The 15,723-nt window shown below is 42.1% G+C and overlaps 1 protein-coding gene across 1 annotated transcript in view; it reads right to left on the bottom strand.

Annotated features, from left to right (window-relative positions):
- Window positions 1-15,723, bottom strand: part of dgkb (diacylglycerol kinase, beta) — a 677,279-nt gene that overhangs the window by 223,767 nt on the left and 437,789 nt on the right. The window contains exon 19 of the mRNA XM_080216552.1: window positions 12,986-13,050. Within this exon, the coding sequence (XP_080072678.1) occupies window positions 12,986-13,050 (65 nt within the window). The remainder of the gene's footprint in view (window positions 1-12,985; window positions 13,051-15,723) is intronic.

The following is a 15,723-nucleotide window of genomic DNA, read 5'->3' as shown; positions in this document are numbered from 1 at the left end:
ACAAAATCACAACTATACCTAACTCTATTATCATGAGTTTCTATAAAAGATAAAATTATCGAGGTACAGTTGTTATGGGGAAAACTGCAGATTTGATTCAGTTATATCACATATTTTAAAATGGACATTGCATGGAATATCTAATTAGTTTTGTAAGAAACTATGGCTGAGATTCTCCCAAAAGTGCTGAATTGGCAGGAAAACTGTTCTAAATCCCAAATGTTTTATCAGTTCAGCTTCTCACCTCGCACTCTGTGCGCTGCAGAGGTCCCAATCATGAATATCATTAAAAACCTGGGGGGACGGGGCCTAATCGCACCGGAGTCTGACAGTTATGGAAGTCCGCGCATGTGCAGTGGCTCCGATCTGTCAGTCTCCCCATTTGCTGCCCCTCCAGCATGACCCGATCACTGCTCCCACAACAATTCCCAGGTCATCCCTGACCCTCTCCCCGTCCCAGAGCGCCCTGATGTTCAGCCCAACCCCCCTAGCAGTGGTGATCCCCCACTCGCCTCACCCCGGCACATCACACAACTCCCCGCCCCCGCCACGCCTGTCCCAATCACTGCCCTCCCTCCATCCCAGACCCATCCTGTCTGAAGAGTGGTAATGGAACCCCCTCCCCCACCGATTGCTCCTAGGCCCTGCCCACAATAGGCTCCATCCCCTCGGCACTGCACCATGCCTGCTGGGCATGGGCACTTTACCCCTTGGGCAATGCCAGGGAGAGGCTGGCACTGCCATGGTAACCATGCCCAGGGGCACCATCCCCCGCTGCCTGACCCTTTGGGGGGCAGGGGGGCATGATTGCCATTCCATTGGTCTCCCACTAGTTCCCGAACATGGGGAGCCAGTGTAAACCCCGCCAAAATGAAGTACTCCTGGCGGGGTGGGAGATTCAATCAGGACCTGCAAGTTCCCGATAATGCACTGCTAAACACATTTAAAATAGATTCAAATGACTTACCTACCTTCCCATTGGTTTCCAGCATGGTCTGACCGGCGACTGAATGCTGGCTCTGGGAGGTACGCATGCATTCCTGGCGCATCTGCAAATCCCAGCACAAGGCTGGCGATGCGCATCTCCCACCGCGACCTGCCATGAAAGTTGTGGGTCGCAATGGGAGAATCATGGCCTATGTTTTTTAGGGGCTTTTTAGGTACAGACATCAATGATGTTTTTTCTGGGATCTTGCTACAGTAGAAACTGTCAGAGATGAATCCACAGTTATAAACCCTAAAGATTGCGCTCATAAAAGATCCAACATGAAATGTTTCCTGCATCAATGTGAGACTGGATTATTCTTCCTTCAGTTATTCTGAAAGAAGGAAAAGCGTGAAGTGTTGTTTGTAATTTTTTTCACTCCATTCTTAAAGAGTGGACCAGGCACACCCAAATTCATCTCCTTGTTTGCTATAAAAATCAAATTCAAATTGAATCCAATTCATGGTCTCCATAAGAGAGAGGCAAACAAGATCCAAGCTGACAAGAGAAGGCACTGCACCCCATCTTGGACTTGATCTGACGCTTGATCTTAGTCATCGTTGAATGGCAGCTGAACAGCTGATTCAGGAGCTTCACACGCCCGGCACATTTGGCCCAACGCAATTCACGCTGGGGCATTTTTTGAGCTTTGAAGTGATTGAATTGCCCCTCAGTAGTGTTGACAGCAGCAGTGGAAAACACACCAAATTTTCTAGGGGTGGCAGCACTTAGAATTCATTTGGGAGAATCACAGAAACTACTGACAACTGGACTGCCAGGCATTAGGGATATATGTGTCACAGCAAAATGAAAAGGATATGTCATGAGCACTTATCAATAAATAATTCAGAAAATGGGGTCTACCCTTATCCTACTCTCGCAAAAGGGTAATGGGAACTTGATTGCATAACTATTGGCGAAATGTCAAGGAACACGGGCATCCCACCAATTCAGTTGCTCAAAGTCCATTTATCAGATGCTAACCAATTTACTAACCATCCAATATGGCAGGCAGGAAGCACATGTACATACATGACTTGTATTGCACCATCTGCTATATTAAGAATAAAAATAAAATAGCATGATTGAAAAAAGACATTATGCTTCTTGTACATGTAAATAAGAGGTCCATAACTTTTTGAGGCCTCATTGTATGATAGGTTTGCTCTGAAGTAGTTGGGGCAAATGCTGGCTGCACTAAAACCAATCTGCAATAGTCTGATATCAAAAAAAGGCAACTTTTTTGACATTTACATACCTGAATGTGGAGTTGAGAGAAGTAGGAGTTAAAGTACATTGGCCACCCAACCTTGCCTCCAATTCCCACATTGCCATGACCTCTGACCTCCCCAATACAGTCTCTGACCTTTTTCCATTCCCATATCTGCTCAGCAAAAAGGACTCAATAGTCTGGGAAAGCACACCACATATTATGATAATAGATCTGGTAGAGGGGGGTGGAGGAATGGGATCTGTATCATGAGATGCACAGTGGCAGTCGCATGTGCCGTACACAATATGTGTTGCTGTACCTCGCCAAGAATCTTTCAATAACGCCTTCTAAGCTCATGGCTGCCATCACAAGGGCTTCAAGTGCATGGGAACACTACCACCAGCAAGTTTCCCTCCAAGCCACATTCCCATTATATCACCATTCCTTCGCTGTCTCGGGATTAGAATCCTGTAACTCTCTTCCTAACACCATTGTGAGTACACCTCCACTAGATAGCCTGCAGGGTTTCAAGGAGGTGGCTCACTACAGTTTCTGAAAGGAAATTAGGGATGGTCAACAGATGGCTGGTCTAGTCTGAAATGCTTACATCCTATGAAAGAATATAAAAAAAAACTGGGGGTGCCCCTCCACTTGGGTGGAGAGGCTGAGAATCCAGCACACACCCAAAGGCAAATTAAAGAGGTGTGCCATCAAATCCCTTGAATGAGGGGTAAAATGTTACCTGAATTACTGCAAGTTAAGGTGGGAGTTTGTCAGAAAGTTTCGTTAGCATCTTTGCACTTAAAGCTGGGGTGCTCCAAAATTTCTACAAAATGACCTATTTGAATATGAACACACATGCGCAGGGTGCGCCAAATCAGTTATATATGGATTTCTTCTCGTTTTGGGGAACATTAGCCTGTAACTTCCTAGCTTCATGGTGTCACAATTGGAGAGCACATTAACAATGTATTGGGGAACCATCACATGCACGGACACACAAAATTTCTATGATTTCACTGCGTTCTAATAATAGTTAGCCAGAAAAAATTAGAAGAATTAAAAATATTTCTAACACCTGGGTAACTAAAGTATTGACATCTCCACAAGCACACATGGGACACACCAAGCACCTCTAACCCCTATGGAACTGTCCTCATACCCCAGTCCACCCCCAGCAATCCTTAATCCCACAGGACCCCACTGCTGCCCCTCCCTTCCCATCCCACCCACCACTGATCACCTGACCCTGCTTCCCCACTCCTCCCCAATCCTCCGACCTCGCAAATGCCTGAACATCTGACACCTCTCCATTGACCACCTGACCTCCTACCCCACTGCTCCAACTGATCAACCAACCAACTCTCTGCCCTCACTCTACAATCCTATGCACTTACCATACAAAATTACCTCCACAATGGTTTCTCAAAGTACCTAGAACTTTCAACTTACCTGCCTTAAGGGGGAATGGCTAGCTTACCTCTGATTCCCCTGCATTCCACACAAGGCCTTGGGGAATCCATTGCACCACACCGTTCTCACCCAGCCTGAGTCAGAAGGTTGGCTGAGACAGGAACAGTTAAATTTCAAGGTAAGAAGCTAGGAGGGGAATGGAAATCCAAATCTAATTGCCACTCCATGCAAGTTACAGGCCATTATACGTACTTGAGTACAAGAATTTCAGGTGATGAAATAGAACCCTTTCCTATTGCCTTTATATCTTAAATGGATTTGCATCTGCCTTAAAACAACTGTGGCAGGAATCAAAGAACTTAAGGACTCAATTCAAAAAGATTATACATTAAAAAGTTCTCCCTCAGTGCCAGAATTAGCATTTCTAGGTCATGTTTCGCCGACCAGAAGTAAAATAATTTCCACCTATTCTCTCCCTCATCAAACTGTCTAAACTGAAAGCTGTTAGGTCTGATTGCATTTACAAGTTAAAGAGAGAATTGGTTAAGTAGCAGCTGGAAAAGTTAAGGTAGGTATGTGATGTGAATTGTGGGATTTTATATTCCTGGACCAGCCAGATAGATGATTCCAGTTCTTCACATTTCCATGCTCCTGACTTCAACCTCATAAGAGAACCACTTACAAAACCAGTGTGACATTTTCCATATCTCAGTGCCTCTTGGAATTAGATTGCCAATTAGTATCAAATTAGGGGCAATTTAGGAACAGGATTGACACTGCCTAAGTATGTTTCACAGAACGGGCATTCACCAAAGAGGGAAGCAAAATGGAGGAGGTTTTTTTGAAGCTCTATGGTATATTTAATTTGTCAGTAATTGAAAGTAACACATGCTACACATACTACTCAGATTTGTCTAACTGTTCCTATTACAGCATCATCCTTTCCTATCATTACTTAGAACAATAATAAACATTTCAAGTGTTAAATATAACGTGGTTCAGAATGTAGTAGACTGACAATGCACAACTGATGCACCAAGTTGCAGACACAGTGAGGTATTTATTCTACAGAGATCCTTTGAACTGATGTCAGTAGGGTCTAGGGTTGGGCTGCTGAGATTTATTCCAATGATCTAGGTATCCATGCGCTCTACTTTCACCTTGACCATGGTCACAGCCATAATGGTGTTTACTACTTCCTGTTTAGTACTTCCTGTTTTCTCCCTTCACTCAAGGAACAAATTAACTTACCATCATCAGGTTCCATGCCATTTTGTTCATTCAGTAGTTTCACTCATTTGAATCTGAATTAGTCCCAATCTAGTTCATCCTTTTTGCAGTTGAATCAAAACAAAATATTTAAGTTCAATGTAGGAATAGGAAAAATACAATATGGATTAAGGGCAAGGTTGGGGGGGCTGGAAAATGCCAATGTTTAGTAACATTAAAGGATATCGAGCTCATACTGACTGGGCAGCAGAGTTATTAAACAGGCTGACATTTCTACACCATAAAATCCTGAATAATGAGATGCATAGGGTGTAATTGGGCAGAAATGAAAGTAATTTAAATCTAACATTCATACATTTAACTCCATCCACTTATAGAGACACTGTTGACACCCCTGCAGCGTTTGGTAATAACGTTATAACAGTGACTACCTTTCAAAAGTACATAATTGGCTGCAAAACACTTCAGGATTTCCTAAGGTTGTGAAATGTTAAATACAAATGCAACAAAGGGAAATTGTGTTTAACTAATTTACTAGAGTTCTTTGAGGAAGTCATGTGGATAAAGGGGAATTTGTAGATGTGGTGTACTTGGATTTCTAGAAGGCATTTGACAGGGTGCCAAATCAAAGATTGCTACACAAAATAAAAGCTCATGTTGTAGGAACTAAAGTGTTAACATGGATAGAGGGTTGGTTAGGTAACAGGAAACAGAGAGAAGGGACAAGTGGGGCACTTTTGGGTTGGCATGGGGTAATGAGTGAAGTGCCGCAGGGATAGATGCTGGAGCCTTAAAAATTTACAAGCTATAAAAATGATTTGGATGAAGGCACCGGATGTATGGTTGCTAAAATTTACTGATGTCACAAAGATAGGTGAGAGAGTTGGGAAGAAGACAACTCTCCTGGCAGATGGCCGGGAAACAGTAGTGGGTTGCAGTCGAGAATCTCCCAAGTGATTTTGCTTTTAGCACAATCAGCTCTGTACCAGAAATTGGCAATGGAGCTGATTATCATATGGAATTTACAACCTCTATATAACTAACGGGTCTGTGACAATATTCTCTGGATCTGCTAGTGCCTCGATCCAGACTGGAAGTGGTACCTTCCAGTGGATTTTACAACTGCTCCCCACTAATAGGGAACAGGCATCCTCATGCTGCTGCTTGTGGCTCCACACAAGGAGGTCAGAGGCAAAGGGGGGGGGGGGGGTTGCCCCTTGGGAAGTGCCAGCCTGGCACCCTGGCACTGCCTACTGGGCCCCAGGCAGTGCCAAGGTGGTACGACATACTGGGGACAGGATCCGCTGTCACGCTGCAAGCTGAATTGGTGGGAGAAGTAAGGAGGGTGCGATCGGGGCTACCCCTGGGAAGGGCAGGGTTGGCTGGGGGTGGGGGGAGAAACATTGGGGCTGGCTGGGGAAGTCTGGTAGGCCAGCAATTAGGGGCAGGGAGGTGCTCTAGAAGGCCAGCAATCAGGGGAGTTGCAGGTCAGGCCAATGATCGAATGCCAGCGATGGGTGAGGGGGAAACACTGCGTATACATGAAGCAGTGGCCCGCTCAGCACGATGCTGCTAGCCTCTTGGACAAGATTAGGCCACGCCTCCTACTTTCCAAAGGGAATCATGCTGAAACACTCTGCAATGCACAGTGTGTCAGAGATTCATTCTGATAAGTATGCACAAAAAATACTTCCACTTTCCTGCCTGTTGGGCACTTAGTTTTTTTTTGGGAGAATCCCAGCCAAGGAGCCTGCAGGGACATGGCTAGATTAAGTCAGTGGGCAAAAACACAGCAGATGGAAGCTTAATATAGAAGAATGTGAACTTGTCTGCTTTGGCACCACCCATTTCCTCTTGCTTGTCCTTATGTGAAGTCAGTTTTGATCTCCTTGTAACCACACCACTATAATTGCTATAAGAACGTACCAATTAACCTCAATTTGTGCTGTTAATTGCTTTAGTTGGCGCCAAATACCTTGTGCATTTAGGTAAAAAGTCATTAATTTGATCCAGTTACCATTTTTTTCCTTTTGACCTCATTTGCTGTTTTTTTTAATGTTTGTACACTCTGTCCTTTCCTGTTACATTCCGGGTATCATTACCTAAATAGCTGCCTTATACGCTGCTGTTTCCTTTTGCTTTGTAAACCTATATATCCCCACTCTGGAGCTATCCCCCACCTCTATTTAGTTTAAAACCCTCTCTACTTCCCTTATTATGCAGTTTGCAAAAACACTGGTCCCAGCATGGTTCAGATATAGGCCACCCCAACAGTACAGCACCCACTTTCCACAGTTCTAATGCCAGTGCCCCATGAACAGAAACCCACTTCTCCCACACAGTCTTTGAGCCACACATTCATCTCTCTAATTTTATATACCCCATGTCAATTTGCATGCAGCTCAGGTAATAATCCAGGGCTTATTACCTTAGAAGTTCTGTTGTTAACTTGATGCCTAGCTCTTCAAACTCTCAGTGTAGTACCTCTTTCATCATTCAACCTATGTCATTGGTACATGCATGGACCACAACAATGGGAAGAATAGAAAAACAGAATATTATTTAAATAGTGAGATTGCGCAACTCTATGGTACAGATGGATTGAAGTGTCACAATACATGAATCACAAGAAGTTAGTTTGCAGGCACAGCAAGTGCATCGGAAGGCAAATGGAATATTGCTGTTTATTGCAAGGGGACTGGAATATAGAAGTAGCAAATTTTTTTCTACAGTTGTACAAGATATTGATGAACCATAGCTGGAGTACTATATTCTCTTTTTGATCTGCTTATTTAGAAAGGATAATATTACATTTGTAGCAGCACAGAGAAGTTTCAATCAACTGATGCCTGGGATGTAGGGGTTGTTGAATGAGGAAAGATTGGACAGGTGGGTCTATATCTATTGAAATTTACAAAAATGACCTAATCTTATTGAAATAAAAAAGATCCCAAGGTGAATTGGCAGGGTGAATGCTGAAAGGATATTCTGATTTGTGAGAAAGACTAGAATTAGAAGACACAATTTAAAAGCAAGGAGTCTATTTCTCATTGACGACTGAGGCTTTTGAGCTAGCAAGCCCTTTGATAGGGCTAACAGCCCTTTGACATTGGCTGCCATTTAATTGACTGTTGCTGTCAAAACGTAGGCACCCTGATTTAGACCCAGCAATGAGGCTTCTGCCGCCTCAGGAATATTCTGGCCGTCCTTTATGGAAAGGTTGCTAATACCGTGACCAGGATTTTCCAGCCCTTCCTGCGAATTGGATCTTCTGGTCCTGCCGAAGACGACCCTTCAATGGCAGGTTCCAAAGTAGCACTGCTGATGAGCAATGTAATTGGCCATTGACTTTGGCGGTACTGGCAGAGATCCCATTGCACCGGAGGTAGCGGGATAGGGTATGAGATCCCACCCTATTTGTTTTTCAAAATAAGCCCAATAGTTTTCACTAATTGTCTTTGTATGTTACAACTTCTTTCAATGAATCTTTTGCCAATGATTTCAGAAAAAAACAAAGATGATGTAGGATCTTGGCCATGGACTGTCATTTCAATAAGATGCTCAGCTGCTAAAGATCTTCCTCCCAGGAATTAAAATCCATTTGAATTTGCCTTACTGTGGATAAAATCTATAGCAGCTAATCTGCCAACCCACACTACATCGCTCATTCCCAATTAGTACAATAATGAAGGATGCATCCTCTTTTCAGCCAGCCGATCAGTGCCAGAAACATCAATTGCTCACGCTTTTATAAACTATGTCAAATAAAAGAACTATATAAAATAACACAGCAGCTGAGTAAATCTATTATCACACACATTTTTCAATGAAAAATTATTATATTTTGAGCTTTGACATTCTGTGCAAGCCAGATCAGGATTTTAAATAGCACATCTTATCTGTCACCAAATCTACTCTCAAAATTGCCCACAGCTATTCCTATCACAGCCATCCACCACTGAAAATTTTTTAATGTATTTGTTCATTTTAGGTTGAACAATTCCAATTCTTTGCTTGCATCCAATCTTGCACATTCTGTAAACCATACTGTCATTTGTTCAAAGCTCTGAACGTATATTTTGCCCTACACTACTGGCAGAATTCTGTGCCCTGGATCAGGGCCACGGTATCACAGTGAAATGGGGGAAACCCCATCCCCTCACCCTGTTGTGATAGTAAGCACAGTATGTGAGCTCTCAAAGCTAGAAGGTCATTGGACGATCTTCCAGCACTGAAAGACCTGTAGGCTGCTATCACAGTTGAAGGGAAGAATGAGGGTATCTCCAACTTGAAATGGCCTCTCAGCAACTTGAAAAAATCTATAATAAAAATAGGCCACAGCTGCCAGATCACCATTGTGGAGAGGAATTCCCTCAAAAAAGGCAGCTGAAAGCAGCAGCAGCTATGGGAAGGTTTCTTTTTAAAATTTTTATTTATTAGTATCACAAGCCAGCTTACATTAACATTGCAATGCAGTTATGTGAAAATCCTCTTGTCACCATGCTCAGGCGCCTGCTCGGGTACACTGTGGGACAATTTAGCATGGCCAATGCACCTAACCAGCACATCTTTCGGACTGTGGGAGGAAACTGGAGCATCCGGAGGAAACCCACACAAACACAGGGAGAATGTGCAGACTCCACACAGACAGTGACTCAAGCTGGAATCAAACCCGGATCCCTTGCGCCAGCCGGTAGGTTGGGAGGGGAACACAAAGTTTGACTGGGACACTGGTTCCCCAGCCTGCCACTGGAAGACAGCATCAGGTAGCTGCCATATTCATGACACTATTATTGTTGATAAATGGCCTTTAGTTTACTTTAAATAGTTAATCACCACTTAAAGGTCTGATCTGGCCCCTGGAAAAATGATGCAGGCTGGTGCTAGCATTCCTGCAAGCTATGCAAAATTATCTGTCCACCCATCTCAATTCCTGACCCCACCCTGGGCCAAAAATCCTGCCTAAGTTCCACTTGCCTATCATTCCATCAATGATTTAGATCATTCAAATTCCTCAAATGTTAAACTTAAAACCCACATCCTCATTCATTAACTCATCTTGTTGTATCCTCCCTCTGCAATCTCTCTTTCATACACCCCAGACTCATGGCAATTTTAGCTGAATGAAAAATAAACAATAATGAATAAATACAGTAAATACGATATGCTGTGTTTTGCAGCAGGTCTAAGTATGTCCCACAGAAAAAACAGTATGTTGACTGGCAAGGAGCTACAGGGTATAAGGCAGGAATATGTTCCAGAGCAATTTTAATTGATGAGAAAGGTCTTTTTATATCTGCTCATAACATCAGATGCTTGTGAACCAAATGTCTTTGACATTTACAAATGAACAGCCACAATCCACCACCGCTGAATGATACTCCATACTGTTTTCATTTGTAATATATCATTGAAATGTTGGATATTGATGAGTTTATTAAGCAACACTATGTCGTAACAGCATGTTATAAACTATTAATGAATAGCATCAGGTACTATACTGGCTATATAGAAGTACTCATGGTAAAACTAAACTTTATCACAATTAACTAATACTCATAACTGCTCAACACTTGCAACATGCATCTCTGTATCACACCATATTTATATAACATCTAACAGCATGTTGAAAGCTCATAGTGCTTTTGTTCATATCCAGTCAGATCAGGTTCTCTCAGTAATTAAGTAGAGTATTAAAAAAGGCAGGAATCCAAACAAAGGCCAGTGGGTCACATACTGTCTATATTCTGGTAATTGGGTCTTCAAAGTCTAGGAAGTTAGGCCTAAGCAGTAGCTTCATGGAAAGCAAGAAAGAGCAATTTTAATGTGGATCAATTCCACATCACAGCACTAGGAAGTAACAGCATGGAATTAATTTTGAGAGAAGCGGTTTTACAAAATTATTAACTAAATTACAATGCACGTTACCCCAAGATTTTCCATCTGCTAAGTTTAAAGGATGGAAAATAATAAACATTACATAAACATAAATTCCTGCCATGTGCTGCTATTGAGTGAGACTGTGCATCAGGGGCATACTTTTGAAAAATTGTTCTTTGTATTTCTCCTCTGAAGCAATCATTTGATATTTGACCATAACAATCTTGGCCAACCTTGTAATATTGAAGCACCATGCCTCAATGAACTACCATTACTAGGAAGGAGGAAAATAAAGCGATGATTAAAATATATGGCCTGTAAGTTTGAAGAGCTGAAACTATAATGACTTGAAAAACTGAAAGTTTTGAAATGTCATAAATATCTGCGGGTGTTTTACTGGCTGAGATAAGTTCTAAAATAGGAAAACTGTGATGGCTCATAATGAGGGTGGGTTAGGCCAAATGAAGGATAGCAAAGCAGTGGACTGCAGAGTCCCCAGGTCTGTTGAAGTGGGTTAGGAGTAGGACTGTGAGGAAATTTGGAAAAAATGGCTCATAATTTGAAGTGTCAGCTTTGTGTGTTTTCTTAAGATACAGTAATGCCCTTAAACTCAACTGCAGATATCAAGGTAACATTTTGTGATATGAACGGTTGATCAAGCTTTTCTGTTTTTACTTCATTGATGGTGTCTAGAGGAAGAAACTGGTCACTGAAATGATAACTACTTTATTTGGTGTATCCACGTTTAGTAATTGAAAACATGGATTACAGATTGTATTGACCTTGCTAGTTGATGGCTGTCCTCCACTGCACATTGTCCTTACTGCGCACCCTCTTGAGTCAGTGGGGCTGAAGGTTCTTTCCCATCATCTTTGCCATCATCATTCCCCTCAGCTTCCAGATGCAGAACTCATTTCAGCATCGGCACACCACAAACAGCTGTGCCACCTACTGCACTAACACCAGAAACTACTATGCAATCAGAGCCAAATAAGGCAAGTGGTTGGCTGCTGGAACAATTTTAATGACTTTTGGAACAATGTTTTAAAGGGTTCCGCTAAAAGACTCGAGAATACAATTTACTCAATAACAATCTTCTCTACGATGAGAATAAACGCAGGCATTTTGGAGTGATCAGTGAGGTTCATACCTACTCACTACCTTAATCCCCTGCATAAATAGGTAGGAGTGCACACATCCCACTTTGTGCATGTACAGAATATAGTTCTCAATAGAGATCTTGACAGCTGATCTTTAGTGCTGGATGTTTCTGCAGTCAAGCATGCTTTCACTGAATGTACGAAAGCATAGTGCGACTGGCTGCAGCTGCCAAGATGTTGCCAAACATACTAAGTCTTCTGTGGGGAACTGCTTCTGAAGACTATTTGGCTGCAAGAGCTGTACTGCAAAGCTTTGTTATCTGCAGGACTAACACTAGAAGTTATTGCGCAGAATAGGCTGGAAAACATTAATGACAGGAATAGCCATCCATAAACACAAACTAATCCCCATCTTTGTGCGCATGTTGCAGATCTACAGGTCATGAAAAAGCCTCCCCAGAATCACACCATTCAACATTAACTTCACTTCAGCAGCCACTAAACCATGGTTTGGATATTGGACTGTTAGCTTACTTGCCTGCAGAATTTGCACCTGCACATTTGGGTTTCCTTCAACTTCATTTTTGCTTCTCACCCTTCAGATTATCATGGGCTGCAAAGGTTTTTGTACGTCTGCCAAGGCTGCTATGTTTCTTTGAGTTCTTATTCTGTCAGTTCAATTTAAATTCTTGCATCCCTTTAAATGTAATCGGAATCACAGCTTCCCAATCCCAGTCCTAGGCTGCTTTTTACACATGCCCAAACATGCTCTGAAACTATGAATAATAATGAGAAGGTGCTGACCATGGAAATCTCCACTCTCCACTTCAATTGAACTGCACCCTTGGTTCTAGTCATTGGTGAAGAAACTGCACATGGGCTGGAAAATCCTCGTCTGAGGCAGAAATGATAAACAATGCAGCAGAATACAATGCCGTGTATCATAATAGTTTCTCTTGTACAGGTATGCAATGCATTTTTCACCTCCAAAGGGATTAAATTCAAAGTTTATGGGGAAGATTCAGACAAGAAATTACCAAAAACTCTGTGCACAGTTACACATTGTAAAGATAAATCTGTCCGTCCATGATTAACAAATGGCTCATTTCAGTACTAATTCCATATTAGTGAGGCAGCATTATATTGCACATTGTGATATCTTACCTGCTGCTGAACTTTTCAGGATGTTTTTCTCGCATGATATGGAATCTGTGGGCTATCGATGCGTCCTGAAAGGGGAAACAAAGGAGGGAATTAAAGTGATCATTTTCAAAATAAATTTTAATATAAAAATTAATAATAGTACATTTTCCACAATGGAAATAAAAATTGGGAAAATCCAAAGCAGCCTGTTAATTTGTCTTCTCCCATTTTGCACCACAAGTTGCAAGGCGAATTTCACTCCTATAGTATAAATTACAGTATAGCTCAGTAAATGGAACTATGCACCATAAGCCAATGTTTCAATATTGCTTTTCATGGTCCTAAAAGGCATAATTATAGAGATAGTGAATGCACTGGCTACAGTAATTCCCAAGATTCTACAACAGTCCCAATGAATTGGGAGTTAGCAACGTGACACTGCCTATTCAATAGGAGAGAGAAAACAAGGAACTACAGGCCAGTCAGCCTGCTATCAGTATTGGAAAAATGCTGCAGTCTGTTATTAATCTGTTATGGAATCTGTTACCAAGGAAACCATAACAATGCACTTAAAATATCATTGTATGATCAAACAGAGTCCACATTGTTTTACAAAAGGGAAATCACATTTGGCAAATTTATCAGAGTTTTTAAATATGCAACTAGTAGTTAAAGGGAAGTCAATAGGTGTAATATACCTGAATAAGGTGCCACACAAAACACTAATATACAAAATAATATCACACGGAGTTATGGGTAATATATTAACATCGATAGAGGATTGGTTAATGGACAGAAAGCAGAGAGTAGGGATAAACCCGGCATTTTCAAGTTGGCAGGCTGTAGTTAGTGGAGTGTCAAAAGGATCAGGAATATTCTATGAAAATATCATCGATATTAATGATTTAGATGGAGAGATTGAAAGTATTGTATCCAAGTTTGCAAAGTTAGGTGGGACTGTAAGCTGTAAGAAGAACACAAAGAGGATGTAAGGAGATTTGAAAAGGGGATAAATGAGTGGACAACATGTAAAAGGGCAGCATTGTGGCACAGTGGTTAGCACTGCTGCCTCAGAGCGCCAGGGACCCAGGTTCAATTCCAGCCTCGGATCACTGTCTGTGTGGAATTTGCACATTATCCCCATGCCTTTATGAGTTTCCTCCAGGTGCTCGGTTTTTCTCCCAAAGACATGTGGGTTAGGTTGATTGGCCATGCTAAATTAATCTGAGTATCAAGAGATTAGCAGGATAAATATGTGGGGTTATGGGAATAGGTCCTGGGTGGGATTGTGGTCGGTGCAAACTTGATGGGCTGAATGATCTCCTTCTGCATGCAGGGATTCAATGACTTCTGTTCTAAGATGGAGTATAATGTGGTGTGGTGTCAGAGTATTCACTTTAATAATAAGAAATTAAAAATATTTCTAAAGATGCAAAACTTCTAAATATTTCTGTTCAGAAGGACTTGGGTTTGCTGTTAGAAGGAACTGAAAGTTTCTACACCGGTACAGTAAGCAAATCTTTTATTCATTCATGGGACATGGGCATCGCTGACAGGCCAGCATTTATCCCTAGTTGCCCATGGAGGACAGTTGTGAGTCAACCACATTGCTGTGGCTCTGGAGTCACAGCAGGCCAGACCAGGTAAAGGCAGCAGATTTCCTCCCCTAAAGGACATTAGTGAACCAGATGGGTTTTTCCAACAACCGACAATGGTTTCATGGCTACCAGTAGATTCTTAATTCCAGATTTTTTTATTGGATTCAAATTCCACCAGCTGTCGTGGCGGAATTCAAACCCGGGTCCCCAGAACATTAGCTGAGATTCCAGATTAATAGTTCAGCGATAATACCACTTGGCCATCACCTCCACTCCCCTTAGAAAAACAAATTGCATGTTGGGCTTTATTATCAGGACATTTTCACAGTAACTTCATTGCAGTGTTAATGTAAGTCTACTTGTGACACCAATAAATAAACATTAACTGATTGGAGTTATGAATAAGAGAGTTTTGTTACAATTGTATGGAGCTTTGGTGAAACCACCTCTGGAGTACTGTGAGCAGTTTGGTCTCTATGTGGCACAGTGGTTAGTGCTGCTGCTTCACAGTGCCAGGGACTTGAATTCAATTCCCAGCTTGCGTCACTGTCTGTGCGGAGTCGGTACATTCTCCCTGTGTTTGCATGGATTTCCTCTGGGTGCTCCGGTATCTTCCCACAGTCCAAAAGAAGTGCTGGTCAGGTGCATGGCCATCCTAAATTCTCCATCAGTGCATCCAAGCAAGCGCCTGAGTGTGGTGACTAAGGGATTTTCACAGTAACTTCAAATGCAATGTTAATGTAAGTCTATTTGTGACACTAATAAATAAACTTAAAACTTAGAATTCGCTTGCATTGGAGACGACATAGCAAAGGTTCGCTACATTCGTTTATTTTGTTGAGAGGGTTGTCCTATGATGAAAGACTACGTAAAATGGGCCTATACTCTCTCAGCTTAGAATTATGATCTCATTGAAACATGCAAGACTCGAAAGGAGCCTGGCAGGATAAACACTGGGAGGTTGTCTCCCCTGGCTGGGGAAACTAGAACATGGGGCATAAGCTCAAGATAAGGGATCAATCATTTAGGACCGAGATGATGAGGACTTCCTTCACTCACAGGGTTGTCAGTCTTTAGTATTCTCCATCTCAGAAGGGTGTGGATGGTCCATTGATGAATAGATTTAAGACTGAAATGAAGGGAGTTTTTGTTTTCACAGGG

Source organism: Carcharhinus amblyrhynchos, chromosome 2 (genome assembly GCF_965287045.1).
Source record: "Carcharhinus amblyrhynchos chromosome 2, sCarAmb.v2.hapA, whole genome shotgun sequence".
NCBI lineage: Eukaryota > Metazoa > Chordata > Chondrichthyes > Carcharhiniformes > Carcharhinidae > Carcharhinus > Carcharhinus amblyrhynchos.
The sequence above is the reverse complement of the archived record's forward strand: the minus strand, read 5'-3'. Positions and strand labels throughout refer to the sequence as shown.